Below are 18,886 nucleotides of genomic sequence, written 5' to 3'. Positions count from 1 at the left end.
AAAACGCTTTCAGTGAGGCTTTGAGAGTGTCTTTGAAGCGTTTCTTCTGTCCTCCGTGGGACCGCTGGCCCTGTTGCAGCTCGCCATAGAACAGTCTTTTGGGCAGTCTTTCGTCTGGCATACGGGCTACGTGCCCAGCCCAGCGAAGCTGGGACTGCATCAGGATGGTAGTGATGCTGGGGAGATCTGCTCTGGCTAGCACTTCTGTATCTGGGACTTTGTCCTGCCACTTTATGCCCAGGATCTTTCTGAGACTTGTTGTGTGGAAATGATTCAGTTTCCTGGCATGTCGTTGGTACACTGTCCATGTCTCGCAAGCGTAGAGCAGCGTTGGGAGCACCACTGCCCTGTACACTTTCAGCTTGGTCTGGGTGGAGATGCCTCTTCTGTTCCAGACATTTGGGTACAGTCTGCCAAAAGTGGAGCTGGCTCTCGCTATTCTGACGTTCACTTCGTCGTCGATGGTGACATTTTGCGACAGTGTGCTGCCCAGGTAGGTGAAGCGGTTCACCGTGTTGAGTCTCTGGCCATTGACTGTGATGTCAGGCTCGACATAAGGTTTTCCAGGCGCTGGCTGATGGAGGACTTCAATCTTCTTAGTGCTGATCGTCAGACCAAAGTTTGAGCAAGCGCTGGAGAACATGTCAACGCTGCATTGCATATCAGCTTCTGAGACAGCGTTGAGGGCACAGTCATCAGCAAACAGGAAGTCTCTAATGATATCCTTCGTGACCTTGGTTTTTGCTTGGAGCCTCCGAAGGTTGAACAGTTTACCATCTGTGCGGTACATCAGGGCGATCCCGATATCTCCGTCTCGGAAGGCGTCTGTCAGCATGGCCGAAAACATGAGACTGAACAGTGTCGGCGCCAGGACACAGCCTTGTTTGACCCCATTTGTGACTGGGAACGGGTCAGACGTCTCTCCGCTGTCTTGGACTCTGGCCTGCATGCCCTCGTGGAACTGCTGTACCAAGGCGATGAATTTCCTTGGGCATCCGTACTTGGCCATGATATTCCACAGACCCTCTCTGCTGACGGTGTCGAAGGCCTTGGTCAGGTCGACATAGGTTGAGAACAGGTCAGAGTTCTGCTCCTGGCATTTCTCTTGTAGCTGCCTGGCAGCAAACACCATGTCGATGGTCCCACGCTCTTTCCTGAATCCACACTGACTCTCAGGTAGGAGCCCCTGTGTGCTGTGAGGCGGTTGAGCAGGATCCTGGCAAGGATCTTCCCTGCAATGGAGAGCAGGGATATGCCTCTGTGGTTGTCACAGGCCTGTCTGTTTCCTTTTCGCTTGTACAGGTGTATGATAGAAGCGTCTTTGAATTCCTGAGGAATTGTCTCAAGTTCCCACATCAAGAGAAACAACTGGTGAAGCCTTTCGGTCAGAGCTGCTCCCCCTTCCTTGTAGACCTCAGCTGGGGTGGCGTCTGATCCAGGTGCTTTGCCACTTGATAGGAGACGTATTGCTTTCTGGGTCTCAAGCAAGGTTGGAGGGTCATCCAGCGCTTCGTTGATGGGCACACACACACACACACACACACACACACACACACACACACACACACACACACACACACACACACACACACACACACACACAATACAATGTTATCTTGAGGTTCCTATTTCTAATAAGCCACTATTGTAAATTATTATAAAACATTATTTATCGTAAACTGATAGAACTATCAAGATAAGTTTTGTGTGAATATTTGTTTCTCTGTTCACTTAAAAGACCGTTGGGTCGAAATATCTGTGAATGTATTGTTTTGTCAATAACAAACGTTCCAACAACCTACCATTCTTGGTTTTTTTTCTGAATTTTGGAACGTTGGCAGTCTCTTTGGTTTTTGGAATATTTCTTCGCAAGAATAATAAAACGAAAGTTAAAGTCACAATTCTTACGATGTAAACGGTTCGACTCACCATTTCAGATCTGGCCAGGCTGTTACAGTACATGGAATAAGGCCAGGCTTTTACAGTACATGGAATAAGGCCAGGCTGTTACAGTACATGGAATAAGGCCAGGCTTTTACAGTACATGGAATAAGGCCAGGCTTTTACAGTACATGGAATAAGGCCAGGCTTTCACATTACATGGAATAAGGCCAGGCTTTTACAGTACATGGAATAAGGCCAGGCTGTTACAGTACATGGAATAAGGCCAGGCTTTTACAGTACATGGAATAAGGCCAGGCTGTTACAGTACATGGAATAAGGCCAGGCTTTTACAGTACATGGAATAAGGCCAGGCTGTTACAGTACATGGAATAAGGCCAGGCTTGTCCAGTACATGGAATAAGGCCAGGCTTTTACATTACATGGAATAAGGCCAGGCTTTTACAGTAAATGGAATAAGGCCAGGCTGTTACAGCACATGAAATAAGGCCAGGCTTTTACAGTACATGGAATAAGGCCAGGTTTGTACAGTACATGGAATAAGGCCAGGCTGTTACAGTACATGGAATAAGGCCAGGCTGTTACAGTACATGGAATAAGGCCAGGTTGTTACAGTACATGGAATAAGGCCAGGCTGTTACACTACATGGAATAAGGCCAGGATTGTACAGTACATGGAATAAGGCCAGGCTGTTACAGTACATGAACTAAGGCCAGGCTTTTACAGTACATGGAATAAGGCCAGGCTGTTACAGTACATGGAATAAGGCCAGGATTGTACAGTACATGGAATAAGGCCAGGCTGTTACAGTACATGAAATAAGGCCAGGCTTTTACAGTACATGGAATAAGGCCAGGCTTTTACAGTATATGGAATAAGACCAGGCTATTACAGTACATGGAATAAGGCCAGGCTGTTACAGTACATGGAATAAGGCCAGGATTGTACAGTACATGGAATAAGGCCAGGCTGTTACAGTACATTGAATAAGGCCAGGATTGTACAGTACATGGAATAAGGCCAGGCTTTTACAGTACATGGAATAAGGCCAGGCTTTTACAGTACATGGAATAAGGCTAGGCTGTTACAGTACATGGAATAAGGCCAGGCTGTTACAGTACATGGAATAAGGCCAGGCTGTTACAGTACATGGAATAAGGCTAGGCTTTTACAGTACATGGAATAAGGCCAGGCTGTTACAGTACTTGGAATAAGGCCAGGCTTTTACAGTACATGGAATAAGGCCAGGATTGTACAGTACATGGAATAAGGCCAGGCTTTTACGTGTACACTACATTGGGGTGTGCACGTTAAAGATCCCACGATTGACAAAAGGGTCTTTCCTGGCAAAATTGTATAGGCATAGATAAAAAATGTCCACCAAATTACCCGTGTGACTTGGAATAATAGGCCGTGAAAAATAGGATATGCGCCGAAATGGCTGCGATCTGCTGGCCGATGTGAATGCGTGATGTATTGTGTAAAAAAATTCCATCTCACATGGCATAAATAAATCCCTGCGCCTTGAATATGTGCGCGATATAAATTGCATAAAATAAAAATTAAAATTAAAAAAAAAAAAAAATCCCTGCGCTTAGAACTGTACCCACGGAATATGCGCGATATAAGACTCATTGATTGATTGATTGAGTACATGGAATAAGGCCAGGATTGTACAGTACATGGAATAAGGCCAGGCTTTTACAGTACATGGAATAAGGCCAGGCTGTTACAGTACATGGAATAAGGCCAGGCTTTTACAGTACATGGAATAAGGCCAGGCTTTTACAGTACATGGAATAAGGCCAGGCTTTTACAGTACGTGGAATAAGGCCAGGCTGTTACAGTACATGGAATAAGGCCAGGCTTTTACAGTACATGGAATAAGGCCAGGCTGTTACAGTACATGGAATAAGGCCAGGCTTTTACAGTACATGGAATAAGGCCAGGCTGTTACAGTACATGGAATAAGGCTAGGCTTTTACAGTACATGGAATAAGGCCAGGCTGTTACAGTACATGGAATAAGGCCAGGATTGTACAGTACATGGAATAAGGCCAGGATTGTACAGTACATGGAATAAGGCCAGGATTGTACAGTACATGGAATAAGGCCAGGCTGTTACAGTACATGGAATAAGGCCAGGCTTTTACAGTACATGTAATAAGGCCAGGCTTTTACATTACATGGAATAAGGCCAGGCTTTTACAGTACATGGAATAAGGCCAGGATTGTACAGTACATGGAATAAGGCCAGGCTGTTACAGAACATGGAATAGAACCAGGATTGTACAGTACATGGAATAAGGCCAGGCTGTTACAGTACATTGAATAAGGCCAGGCTTTTACAGTACATGGAATAAGGCCAGGCTGTTACAGTACATGGAATAAGGCCAGCATTGTTAAGTACATGGAATAAGGCCAGGCTGTTACAGTACATGGAAGAAGGCCAGGATTGTACAGTACATGGAATAAGGCCAGGCTGTTACAGAACATGGAATAGAACCAGGATTGTACAGTACATGGAATAAGGCCAGGCTGTTACAGTACATTGAATAAGGCCAGGCTTTTACAGTACATGGAATAAGGCCAGGCTGTTACAGTACATGGAATAAGGCCAGGATTGTACAGTACATGGAATAAGGCCAGGCTGTTACAGTACATGGAATAAGGCCAGGATTGTACAGTACATGGAATAAGGAAGGACTGTGACTTTAAAAGACGTCAGTACCTGTGGCACTCCAGCTCCTATGATAGCGCCGCTGTGAATCATCGGGCCTTCCTTGCCCACGAATAACCCTGCAAGACAAAATATACCTTCACTGGTCAACCCACGAATAAAAAACGCTCGCGCTGGACCCGAGTACTCTTCAGACATTCACACACACACACACACACACACACACACACACACACACACACACACACACACACACACACACACACACACACTCTCTCTCTCCCTCACTCCCTCCCTCTCTCTCTTTCTTTCTTACACACACACACACACACACACACACACACACACACACACACACACGAGTACAGACTCATGCACACACACACACACACACACACACACACACACACACACACACACACACACACACACACATACAAACACACACACACACACAAACAGTAACACTAACACATGTGCACAAAATGAATCGAACCCGGATCACTTTGGCCATAGACTCTCTCGTTCTCTCTGTCTCTCTTTCACCGAGACCAAACACTGCATTGTAATTTCTTTGCGGAGACCATTTCCCCACCCGTTGTCTGGCTTGCACTGAAATCATGCTTTTCTCGTCACTGCGTGACGTGTTCGCCGCCCAAGTCTTCCCTTTAGTTCAGGCTGTTCGCAAAGCGACCAGCCTCCCACCGCAAAAACTCCCTCCGTTAAGAGTGGCTTTTGTGATTTATTTCGCATTTAGGTCCCAGGTAACATTATGAAGTTTTAATACGATCAATCGGACCTATTATCAAGTTAGTGTATCAACTTTTGAACGAACTGCGCCTAGTAGTTTCCTAGCAATAAGCTGTTAAGTCGAGACGAACAGACAGACACACAATTAAAGTCTGCGGGACCCTAGTACTGCGTACTCGGGGATAACCCTGTAAAACAATTATAACCTACTTTCACTTGTCACTTTTCATGGTTTGCCCACGAATAACCCTGCAAGACAAAATATACTTTCACTGATCAGCCCACGAATAATCCTGCAAAACAAGTAATACTTTCTCTGATCGGCCCACGAATAACCCTGCAAAACAAGTAATACTTTCATTGATCAGCCCACGAATAACCCCGCAAAACAAGTAATACTTTCTCTGATCAGCCCACGACTAACCCTACAAAACAAGTAATACTTTCATTGATCAGCCCACGAATAACCCTGCAAAACAAGTAATACTTTCATTGGTCATCCCACGAATAACCCTGCAAAACAAGTAATACTTTCTCTGATCGGCCCACGAATAACCCTGCAAAACAAGTAATACTTTCATTGATCAGCCCACGAATAACCCCGCAAAACAAGTAATACTTTCTCTGATCAGCCCACGACTAACCCTGCAAAACGAATAATACTTTCATTGATCAGCCCACGAATAACCCTGCAAAACAAGTAATACTTTCATTGATCAGCCCACGAATAACCCTGCAAAACAAGTAATACTTTTACTGATCATCCCACGAATAACCCTGCAAAACAATTAATACTTTCATTGATCAGCCCACGAATAACCCTGCAAAACAAGTAATACTTTTACTGATCATCCCACGAATAACCCTGCAAAACAAGTAATACTTTCATTGATCAGCCCACGAATAACCCTGCAAAACGAATAATACTTCCATTGATCAGCCCGCGAATAACCCTGCAAAACGAATAATACTTTTACTGATCATCCCACGAATAACCCTGCAAAACAATTAATACTTTCACTGGTCATCCCACGAATTACCCTGCAAAACAAGTAATACTTTCACTGGTCATCCCGTGAATAACCCTGCAAAACCAGGGATACTTTCTCTGATCAGCCCACGAATAACCCTGCAAAACAAGTAATACTTTTACTGGTCATCCCACGAATAACCCTGCAAAACAAGTAATACTTTCTCTGATCAGCCCACGAATAACCCTGCAAAACAAGTAATACTTTTACTGATCATCCCACGAATAACCCTGCAAAACAAGTAATACTTTCATTGATCAGCCCACGAATAACCCTGCAAAACAAGTAATACTTTCACTGGTCATCCCACGAATAACCCTGCAAAACAAGTAATACTTTCACTGGTCATCCCACGAATAACCCTGCAAAACAAGTAATACTTTCTCTGATCGGCCCACGAATAACCCTGCAAAACAAGTAATACTTTCTCTGATCAGCCCACGAATAACCCTGCAAAGCAAGTAATACTTTTACTGATCATCCCACGAATAACCCTGCAAAACGAATAATCCTTTCACTGATCAGCCCACGAATAACCCTGCAACACAAATTTCACTGGTCAGTTTTCATGGTTAAAAATTAGGCTTCGGATCTTTCCATATCTAACATACAATATCGTGGGATAAATGAAACTAGATAAATAAAATTGAAAAAGCATCAACTATTCTTTTAAACATGAGAAATTGCGTTGGCGGTGCTCAAAACAACAAACACAAACCTAAATTTAATAATGAAAAAACTGAGCTGCTAAACTTAAAACGACGTGATTGCGACTTTGATTGTTTGACATTTAATGACATTGATGTTCAGGACACTGGCAACCACAAACACTTGGGCGTTTTTTTACAAAATGATTGTAAGTGGAATGTTCATATTAACAGTATTGCAAGTAAAGTAATGTTATTGACTAATTGTTTGAAATTTTATAAGCACAGGTTTAGTAGAAAATCTTTAGAAACTATGTATAAATCCTACGTATTACCACACTTTGACTACGCCGATGTCGTCTGGGACAGTTGTACAGAAGTTTTATCTAACATTTTGGAACAGCTCCACCTCAAGGCCTTAAGGGTAATTGTCGGAGCAGTTAAAGGAACAAGCCACCAAAAATTATATGACGAATCAGGCTTCAGTAGTTTAAAACTAAGACGGGAAAAACATAAATTAATTTTGTATCATAAAATGGTACATGGGAAATGTTCTCAGAACGTGGCTGATTTATTGTCTCCTCTTGTCTCGACTGTGAAACCCTATCATAGACGAAACCCACTTGAACGGGTCGAACCACCACACAGAACTGAATTGTATAATAAGTCATTTGTTCCCAGCACTACCCGAACATGGAATTCTCTACCAGATAATATCAAATTAACAAAATCAATTAGCCAGTTTAAACAGTTTTTATGTCGTTCAGATAGTAAAGTTCCTCCTCAATATTATTATGGCAAGAGAAAAGACGGAATTATACACTGCAGACTAAGATTAGAAATGAGCGATTTAAATGATGATATGGTGAAACGCCACTTAAGTGATAACCCGACTTGTCAGTGCGGATATATCGAAATGAAAATGTTGAACATTATTTATTATTTTATAGTAATTACGATGATGTCCGAAGACTAACTATACGCACATTACCGAATGATCATCAAAATGTACAATGTTTATTGTTTGGTCTGCCAAACCTACGTTTTACCGAAAACATTGAAATATTCGAAAAGGTACATAGCTTTATAAGGTTAAGTGATAGATTTTGATTACTCTGTGGTCACCATGTCAATGATCCAGTATTTGATTATTGGCAGGTTATGCTGTTTTACGTTTTTATTGAAGGTCAAGTTTTGAGTGAATCTTTTTATTAAAGGTTTTTCTGTGTAGTCACATGACTAACCTCAGCTTAATTAGTTTGTACGACAATGTAAATGAAATTTTTGCTGCTGCAGAAGCATTGATCTAGCAAGTCTGTGAAAGTCCCTCATCGTTTCTCTGACACCCCCCCCCCCCCCCCCCCCCCCCCCCGGATCTCCCCGATATTGCAGTCCTTCCCGTCCTGTCACACCCTCTAATGCTTTTGCTGCATTTTTTCCTCTTTTGTGTGTGTGTGTGTGTGTGTAAAAATTGTATCTTGTCTGTCTTGCGTTCTCATAACGGTATAAGTGATTCTATGACCTTGACATAACGTGAAATAACAATTCCTCTCTAGATGTACATATTTATAACCACACTTAATATAAGCTTAGCTTGTTGTGTGGCCACAAATGTTTATATCGTATATACATGCCACCCTGTATTCCATTAGTAAAATCTTGTTTAAACCAAACACAAACCTACATCATTTTAATAAGCATCTACTTTTCTTTCTGCCCAGCTAAGTCGCTGCCTGTGTGTCCTCAAACCCTAAATCCCAAATCCACCCATGCATTGATCCGTCCTATCTATCCATCCAAACATCCACAAGTCAAAAGAGAAACATCTGCACAAGCAATTGCAAGCCGTACCCTCCCCCATATGGATAAGGATAAGGATAAGATTCATATCTTTCTTTCTTTATTTGGTGTTTAACGTCGTTTTCAACAACGAAGGTTATATCGCGACGATAAGATTCATATAGTCCTGTGAGGTTACCCTCATGAAAATTTGGGCTGCTTTCTTCCTGGGGAAAGCGAGCTGCCATACAGTATACGGCGCTACTCATTTTTTTTTTCCTGCATGCGTGTATTCATGTTTCCAAGCCCTGAGACTTTCGCAGTGAACTTGGGTTCTTTATCGTGCATATGCGTAAACACGGGGGTGTTCGGACACCGAGGAGAATCTGCACAAAGTTGACTCTGGGCTCGCCGAACGTGGAGATCGAACCCACGCCGATAGCGACAACTGGTTTTGAAGCCGGCGCCGCTACCGACTGAGCTATGTCCCCGCCCATATGTTGAGAGGCAGAACAAAACACGGCCCACGTCCTACAGGATTGCAGGAACCTCCAGCCACTGAGGAGTGAGACTTGTCCCAGGCCAACGTCCCTCCAAGACAAGCTGTATGGACCCATGAATGCTCTGCAGAAGACCACCACCTTCGTCTCAAGATCGAGCTGCAATCCGAGTGTAAAATGCGATCGACAGGAAGAAGAAGAAGAGGAAAAAGAGCAACAAACCTCCAGCGACACTGAAGAGGACGCCGATAGCCTTTGCCACCAGTGTGTGTAGTCTTGCCACATTGGGTACCTTTACCCCGTTCAGGTAACACTTGATTTCGGGGATTCCCGATCCCCCAGCCACCGGCTACCAGGAAAAAAAGATTTTTTTTCAAATTATGATAGACCTACTAATAAAACTGTGGTGTCCATTTCACGGAGTTTTCAAACTGTGATAGGCCTACTAATAAAACTGTGGTGTGTCCATTTCACGGAGTTTCCAAACTATGATAGACCTACTAATAAAACTGTGGTGTGTCCATTTCACGGAGTTTTCAAACTATGATAGGCCTACTAATAAAACTGTGGTGTCCATTTCACGGAGTTTTCAAACTATGATAGGCCTACCAATAAAACTGTGGTGTCCATTTCACCGAGTTTTCAAACTATGATAGGCCTACTAATAAAACTGTGGTGTCCATTTCACCGAGTTTTCAAACTATGATAGGCCTACTAATAAAACTGTGGTGTCCATTTCACCAAGTTTTCAAACTATGATAGGCCTACTAATAAAACTGTGGTGTCCATTTCACCGAGTTTTCAAACTATGATAGGCCTACAAATAAAACTGTGGTGTCCATTTCACCGAGTTTTCAAACTATGATAGGCCTACTAATAAAACTGTGGTGTGTCCATTTCACGGAGTTTTCAAACTATGATAGGCCTACTAATAAAACTGTGGTGTCCATTTCACGGAGTTTTCAAACTATGATAGGCCTACCAATAAAACTGTGGTGTCCATTTCACCGAGTTTTCAAACTATGATAGGCCTACTAATAAAACTGTGGTGTCCATTTCACCGAGTTTTCAAACTATGATAGGCCTACTAATAAAACTGTGGTGTCCATTTCACCAAGTTTTCAAACTATGATAGGCCTACTAATAAAACTGTGGTGTCCATTTCACCGAGTTTTCAAACTATGATAGGCCTACAAATAAAACTGTGGTGTCCATTTCACCGAGTTTTCAAACTATGATAGGCCTACTAATAAAACTGTGGTGTGTCCATTTCACGGAGGTTTCAAACTATGATAGGCCTACTAATAAAACTGTGGTGTGTCCATTTCACAGAGTTTTCAAACTATGATAGGCCTACTAATAAAACTGTGGTGTCCATTTCACGAAGTTTTCAAACTATGATAGGCCTACTAATAAAACTGTGGTGTCCATTTCACGAAGTTTTCAAACTATGATAGGCCTACTAATAAAACGGTGGTGTGTCAGTCCATTTCACGGAGTTTTCAAACTATGATAGGCCTACTAACAAGAAGAGCAAACGCTCGATCGAGTCACTTTCGCAGTTCTGAATATTATATGAGGCATCAGATGGACAGGAAGAAATTGCTATTCACAACACAATGAGTCACGTTCACATAAAATTTGAGCCCGGTCACTTTTATAGTTTCCGAGAAAAGCCCAACGTTAAGTTGTGTGTTGCCGAACAGAAAAGGCTAGTTATCTCCCTTGTTTTTCTGATAACGTTCGTAAAAGGCTACAGATGTAAATACTTTGATGTAAAGAATAATCCTACAAAGTTTCAATCACATCCGATGAACTTTGTCAAAGATATAAAATGTCTAATTTTTCCTTTGACGCTGACCTGTGACCTTGAAAAAGGTCAAAGGTCAACGAAACCATCGTTAAAGTGTAGAGGTCATTGGAGGTCACGACTAAACAAAATATGAGCCCGATCGCTTTGATAGTTTCCGAGAAAAGTCCAACGTTAAGGTGGTGTCTACGGACGGCCGGCCGGACGGCCGGCCGGACGGCCGGCCGGACAGACTAACTCTGACCGATTACATAGAGTCACTTTTTCTCAAGTGACTCAATAAAACTGTGGTGTCCATTTCACGGAGTTTTCAAACTATGATAGGCCTACTAATAAAACTGTGGTGTGTCCATTTCACGGAGTTTTCAAACTATGATAGGCCTACTAATAAAACTGTGGTGTGTCCATTTCACGGAGTTTTCAAACTATGATAGGCCTACTAATAAAACTGTGGTGTCCATTTCACGGAGTTTTCAAACTATGATAGGCCTACTAATAAAACTGTGGTGTGTCCATTTCACGGAGGTTTCAAACTATGATAGACCTACTAATAAAACTGTGGTGTGTCCATTTCACGGAGTTTTCAAACTATGATAGGCCTACTAATAAAACTGTGGTGTGTCCATTTCACGGAGGTTTCAAACTATGATAGACCTACTAATGAAACTGTGGTGTCCATTTCACGGAGTTTTCAAACTATAATAGGCCTACTAATGAAACTGTGGTGTCCATTTCACGGAGTTTTCAAACTATAATAGGCCTACTAATGAAACTATGCCTATGGTGTGTCCATTTCACGGAGTTTTCAAACTATGATAGGCCTACTAATAAAACTGTGGTGTCCATTTCACCGAGTTTTCAAACTATGATAGGCCTACTAATAAAACTGTGGTGTCCATTTCACGGAGGTTTCAAACTATGATAGGCCTACTAATAAAACTGTGGTGTGTCCATTTCACGGAGTTTTCAAACTATGATAGGCCTACTAATAAAACTGTGGTGTGTCCATTTCACGGAGTTTTCAAACTATGATAGGCCTACTAATAAAACTGTGGTGTCCATTTCACGGAGTTTTCAAATTATGATAGGCCTTCTAATAAAACTGTGGTGTCCATTATTCTCACGGAGTTTTTCAGACTTTGATAGGCCTACTAATAAAACTGTGGTGTGTCCATTTCACGGAGTTTTCAAACTATGATAGGCCTACTAATAAAACTGTGGTGTCCATTATTTTCACGGAGTTTTTCAGACTTTGATAGGCCTACTAATAAAACTGTGGTGTGTCCATTTCACGGAGTTTTCAGACTTTGATAGGCCTACTCATAAAACTGTGGTATGTCCATTTCAAAAGTAAGGAAGCAAAACATGGTGAAAAACAAAACAAACAAGACAGGTGTGTTGTTGCTTTCATATTTATAAATGTATGTAGATTTCATGTATAAGTAAATGGAAATGAAACATTGTTTAAAACAAAACATACAAAAACTTATGGTTAGAGCCTACAGCTCAAAATACGACTTCTATGGAGGTGTGTGCACATGCAGCTCCTTCTAAACCTTGAGGTAATTAATCGTAGTGAACAAATAAATTTCGGCAACTTTGCCGGGGGGGGATTCTAGCAACGTCCCTGTTTTGTTACACACACACACACACACACACACACTGACACACACACACACACACACACACACACACACACACACACACACACGAATAAATAAATTAATTAATTAATTAATTAATTAAAAAAATTACAAATTCAAAACAATTCATATATATATTAAAAAATATAATAAAATAAAATAATTCAAATCGTTACCGATCCCACACACCTCATAGACGACGAGAGCAGAAGCGATGATGGTGAACCCCACGTTGAAAAGCAGCAGCAGTACCAGGGACACTGCCAGGCACCCGTCTTTGCCACATTGCATTATTGCTACGTGTTCGTCAAGGTCCGTTGCAAAAATTAAATCTGACATGACTTGAATTGAAGTAATCACGGAAGGAAGGAAGGGTGAAAGGAAGGAAGGAAGGAAGGAAAGGAAGAAAGGAAGGAAGGAAGGAAGGAAGGAAGGAAGGAAGGAAGGAAGGAAGGAAGGAAGGAAGGAAGGAAGGAAGGAAGGAAGGGAGGAACTTGAGGAAGGAAGGAAGGACGAAAGTAAGGACAAGTTAATGGACACTGCCAGGCACCCGTCTTTGCCACACTGCATGATTGCTACGTGTTCGTCAACGTCTGTAACAAAAATGAAATCTGACATGACTTGAATTGAAGTATTCACAGAAAGAAGGAAGGAAGGAAGGAAGGAAGGAAGGAAGGAAGGAAGGAAGGAAGGAAGGAAGGAAGGAAGGAAGGAAGGAAGGAAGGAAGGAAGGAAGGAGTGAAGGATGGAAGGAAGGACAAGTTAATGGACACTGCCAGGCACCCGTCTTTGCCACACTGCATGATTGCTACGTGTTCGTCAAGGTCTGTGGCAGAGATGACATGTGACATGACTTGAATCAAGTTTTCACAGAGAGAAACAAGTCGCGTAAGGCGAAAATACAATATTTAGTCAAGTAGCTGTCGAACTCACAGAATGAAACTGAACGCAACGCAACGCAGCAAGACCGTATACTCGTAGCATCGTCACTCCACCGCCCCTGGCAAAGGCAGTGCACGTGGAATTGACAAGAAGAGCGGGGTATTCGTTGCGCTGAGAAGGATAGCACGCTTTTCTGTAGCTCTCTTCGTTTTAACTTTCTGAGCGTGTTTTTAATCCAAACATATCATATCTATATATTTTTGGAATCAGGAACCGACAAGGAATAAGATGAAAGTGTTTTTAAATTGATTTGGAAAAAAAAATTTGATAATAATTTTTATATATTTAATTTTCAGAGCTTGTTTTTAATCCGAATATAACATATGTATATGTTTTTGGAATCAGCAAATGATGGAGAATAAGATAAACGTAAATTTGGATCGTTTTATAAATGTTTATTTTTTTTTACAATTTTCCGATTTTTAATGACCAAAGTCATTAATTAATTTTTAAGCCACCAAGCTGAAATGCAATACCGAACCCCGGGCTTCGTCGAAGAGTACTTGACCAAAATTTCAACCAATTTGGTTGAAAAATGAGGGCGTGACAGTGCCGCCTCAACTTTCACGAAAAGCCGGATATGACGTCATCAAAGACATTTATCAAAAAAATGAAAAAAACGTTCGGGGATTTCATACCCAGGAACTCTCATGTCAAATTTCATAAAGATCGGTCCAGTAGTTTAGTCTGAATCGCTCTACACACACACACACACACACGCACGCACACACATACGCACATACACCACGACCCTCGTTTCGATTCCCCCTCGATGTTAAAATATTTAGTCAAAACTTGACTAAATATAACAAGAAGAGCAAACGCTCGATCGAGTCACTTTCGCAGTTCTGAATATTATATGAGGCATCAGATGGACAGGAAGAAATTGCTATTCACAACACAATACAGATGTAAATAATTTGATGTAAAGAATAATCCTATAAAGTTTGAATCAAATCCGATGAATAGTTTCAGAGATATGATATTTCAATTTTTTTCCTTCAAGACATATCTGTGACCTTGAAAAAGGTCAAAGGTCACCAAAGCAGACGTCAAAGTGTAGAGGTCACTGGGAGTCACGTTCACATAAAATTTGAGCCCGGTCACTTTTATAGTTTCCGAGAAAAGCCCAACGTTAAGTTGTGTGTTGCCGAACAGAAAAGGCTAGTTATCTCCCTTGTTTTTCTGATAACGTTCGTAAAAGGCTACAGATGTAAATACTTTGATGTAAAGAATAATCCTACAAAGTTTCAATCACATCCGATGAACTTTGTCAAAGATATAAAATGTCTAATTTTTCCTTTGACGCTGACCTGTGACCTTGAAAAAGGTCAAAGGTCAACGAAACCATCGTTAAAGTGTAGAGGTCATTGGAGGTCACGACTAAACAAAATATGAGCCGGATCGCTTTGATAGTTTCCGAGAAAAGTCCAACGTTAAGGTGGTGTCTACGGACGGCCGGCCGGACGGCCGGCCGGCCGGACAGACTAACACTGATCGATTACATAGAGTCACTTTTTCTCAAGTGACTCAAAAACAACAAAATAAACAAGGTGAAAAGAAAGGAAGGGAGGAAAAAACAAAGGAACGGAGGAAGTAAGGAGGGAAGAAAGTATGGAGGGACGGGAGGAAGGAAGAAAGGAAGGGGGGGGGAGGAATGAAAGAATAAAGGAGGAAGGGAGGGAAGGAAGCATGGAAGGAACTCAGAACTCAGAAAGTTTAATCGCCAAAACGTGACAGTCCATTGTGATAGGGAGGTTGGGGGGGTCAGGGAAATAATTTCGAAAACAAAAAACGATTTACAATGTACATATCATGGGGATGGAAGCAAGGAAGAGAGAACAAATTAATCGAGCATTGACAGACTAAAAGAAAGAAGAAGAAACATCTGCATACACTTAACAAACAAAATTGAGAGCAAAAATAAAGAAGGAAGGAAGGAAGAAAAGAAGAAAGTTACAACGGGTCGCACACACTCAATAGAAATAGAGTCAAATGTCACTTTAGCCGTCCTTGTCAAAAATATCCACGAATTATGCATGGTGATGCACGTGCAAGGTATACCATGTGCACATGTAGCCTACTGTCCTGCCAACAGTGAAGGATACACGAGTCCACTGTTCCAAACTTGAGACTGGACAAGTGCTTGACCACAACATCGATAAACAGAGCCACCTGTATACAAATAAAATAGTAAAAAAGAAACAAACGCGTGCGTACACACACACACAGTCACACGCGCACACATACGCACACACGCGCACACACACACACACACACACACACACACACACACACACACACACACACACAGTGAGAGAAAAGGGGGAAAAAACATGATAGAGCAAACAAAACAACTAATAAAAGGTTTAACAAGTTCTTGAATTTTGCACGAGACAGTTGTTTTGACAGACTAAAACACAAGAGGACACATGTTCTCTTAATCTGAATGCATTGGCACTACTAAATGCCCCCAAAATCAGTACCAGCCTTCTCAATCTATTCTTGAATTTAAAGCCAACAGACTTTCTCACACGCTCGCACTGACGCTCGCTCGCTCGCTCCAAGGAATAGAAAGAACAACCGAAAAAGAAATGCTTGGCACAAGATATAAATAAATCGTTTACTTACCATGCCAGTAAGAAAACCGATCAGAAAAGTGACAATCCATTTGATGGCTTCAAGCTTGGCAGCAGACTGAAAATAGTTCGAATTTATATCTGTACTTTATTCGATTTCGCGCAAGGAGCTTCTATCAAGTACATTGACTTAAGGCCGATCCACACAAGCACATCAGAGAATTGTTTATTAATAACGAAAACTGAAATTGAATGAGAATGGTTCAAGACACGAGATGCAGAGACTGATGAAGACATTCGCCTGGGCAGACTGTCTGACACAAACTGAGAAAGACAGACAGACAGCCAGACAGACTGACACATACACACGTGTACACACACACACACACACACTGACACACACACACACACACACACACTGACACACACACACGTACAATTAAGCACACACATGCACAGTCACACACACACACTCGCATTCTCTCTCTCTCTCTCTCTCTCTCTCTCTCTCTCTCTCTCTCTCTCTCTCTCTCTCTCTCTCTCTCTCTCTCTCTCTCTCTCTCTCTCTCTCTCTCTCTCTCTCTCTCTCTCTCTCTCTCTCTCTCTCTCTCTCTCTCTCTCTCTCTCTCTCTCTCTCTCTCTCTCTCTCTCTCTCTCTCTCTCTCTCTCTCTCTCTCTCTCTCTCTCTCCTACACAGACATGATGATTGAACAGAAAAACAGACGAGGATAATGCGAAGCAAAAAAGGTAACTAACATGTCCCTGTCCAAGCCTGTCGACCAAACGTTCATAGGGTTTGTTGTAGCACCGATCATAGTCCAGGCTCTGAAACAATATACATCAGTCTACAATGTAGAACAACAACAACAAAAACAACATAGTAAAAAAGAAAAGTGACACACAAAATAAAAGGGGTGAGGGGGCCGGGGTAAAAAAACAAACAGATCTAACAACAAATGTGAAACACAGGATCCGAAGGAAATGCAAATTGCTTTTCACTGTAATGTAAAGTATTTATTGTTTAAAATCTGACACACTGCCAAATAATTTCTTTGTCCTAGGTAAGGACAATAAAAGAAACCTCACTCTTGACTTTTGAAAACTGTTAGAACAGCTTTGTAGCTTTTCCTACAGAACACTGTGTGGGTGAATGATTAATCAACTGGTTATCATAAGTGGTCTGCTATGTAACAGAAAATACCGTGCCTGCAACACCGTCTGACGAAGAGGTAAACTCTTATAAAGTTGCTTCTAACGTCTGTCATCAAAACGGATTGCATGCTATTCTATTTGGAATAGCGCCTACCCCAACAAAATATATCAGTATTACACCAATGCCGAATTAGGAAATATTGGATAAAAGCGCTGGCATTACTTACCTAGCTCAAAGTTAGGCTAGGATAGCAACTGATCAAAAGATCAGACAAAGGCTCAACAGCCTAAGTACCAGTCTGTCAACATATCATATCATCATATCATTACTTCCTCACAGTGCATATGCTATGCAGGGCCGGATCTGGGGGGGGGGGGTTCCTGGGGTTCCGGACCCCCCCCCCCCCCCCTGGCCATCTAATGTACCTCTCAGAGAAAAAAAAAAGTGGACTTTGCACCCCTGCCTTCAGTTGGAACCCCCCCCTCAAACGAACTTGGTCCGGCCGTGCTATGTACACGCACACAGGCTGTTGACGCTTTCAAACAGACAGGACAAAATTAGTTTGCTTTACACTAATGCAAACTATTTGTGTCGCGTCCGAATTTCAGACTGATCGTACCTCGTAGTCTTTCGTCGAAACTTGCGTCTGTGGTCTTCTCTGTCTGGGTGCGGTCACCTGGAAAAAGTGTGATACACCATGCAAGGGACAAAACTCATCATTTCAACTTTTGCACTGAGTTTCGTGCTTGCCTCCCCTCACAATCATGCTGCTTCCAAATCATTTACTCTTACTGACGTTTTGTCGTTTTGAAGTGAAAAATATCCAGAAATGTATTCAAAGTGAGCAAATATAAAGCATTCACGATTATAAGAAGAAACAAATCTTGAAGACAAGCTAGAACCTAAGCTAATTACAATTTAGCTGACAGACACTGCGCGGTTGCTTCCCCTTCACACCGCCCCCAAACAAACTCGGCACTTGCAAAGCATGATTTGTTTTCCTTTTCGCTCACGGTAGGATACAACTCGTACAAATGCACAGTTGTAAGTTATTCCGTTAATAAAAAACCTGTAATCTGAAAATTCGCCTTACAGTTTCAGTAGATGAGTTTTCGCTCGTGTGCGGCGAGCTGGACTGAAAGGAATTGTCGTCTGCTTCAGAACCCGACACTGACAAATGCCCCGACATTTTCTTGACCTATGACCTAGGAATTATTCGTCTGACCTGTTATTGCAGCCCTCACTCACACTCTAAAGAGAGGCAGCGAGATCTCGTTTTATCAACATGAGCACTGGCACATGAAAAATGATCTTGGTGAAATCATAGATGTGTATTATAGCAGCCCTCACTCACACTCTAAAGAGAGGCAGCGAGATCTCGTTTTATCAACATGAGCTGGCACATGAATATCTCTGGTGAAAGGTACACTCTTTGTGACATACGTATCTCACCCAAAACAAAAATAACT

At 42.0% G+C, this 18,886-nt stretch overlaps 1 protein-coding gene and 1 long non-coding RNA gene across 2 annotated transcripts in view; both read right to left on the bottom strand.

Annotated features, from left to right (window-relative positions):
* LOC138979071 (uncharacterized) overlaps positions 1–18,638 on the bottom strand; it is an 18,965-nt gene extending 327 nt beyond the window's left edge. Inside the window, exons 1-9 of the mRNA XM_070351882.1 lie at positions 18,511–18,638; positions 18,037–18,093; positions 17,021–17,089; positions 16,317–16,382; positions 15,794–15,860; positions 12,933–13,039; positions 9,513–9,639; positions 1,355–1,430; positions 1–1,232 (exon numbers count right to left, since the gene is read on the bottom strand). The exon at positions 1–1,232 is cut by the window's left edge and continues 327 nt beyond it. Of these exons, the coding sequence (XP_070207983.1) occupies positions 1–1,232; positions 1,355–1,430; positions 9,513–9,639; positions 12,933–13,039; positions 15,794–15,860; positions 16,317–16,382; positions 17,021–17,089; positions 18,037–18,093; positions 18,511–18,606 (1,897 nt within the window). The 5' untranslated portion in view covers positions 18,607–18,638. The remainder of the gene's footprint in view (positions 1,233–1,354; positions 1,431–9,512; positions 9,640–12,932; positions 13,040–15,793; positions 15,861–16,316; positions 16,383–17,020; positions 17,090–18,036; positions 18,094–18,510) is intronic.
* Positions 1–18,886, bottom strand: part of LOC138978690 (uncharacterized) — a 422,724-nt gene that overhangs the window by 100,779 nt on the left and 303,059 nt on the right. The window lies entirely within an intron of this gene.

Source organism: Littorina saxatilis, linkage group LG10, assembly GCF_037325665.1.
Source record: "Littorina saxatilis isolate snail1 linkage group LG10, US_GU_Lsax_2.0, whole genome shotgun sequence".
In the NCBI taxonomy this organism is placed as follows: Eukaryota; Metazoa; Mollusca; class Gastropoda; order Littorinimorpha; family Littorinidae; genus Littorina; species Littorina saxatilis.
Note: the sequence above shows the minus strand (reverse complement) of the source record. Positions and strands in the feature narration are given on the sequence as shown.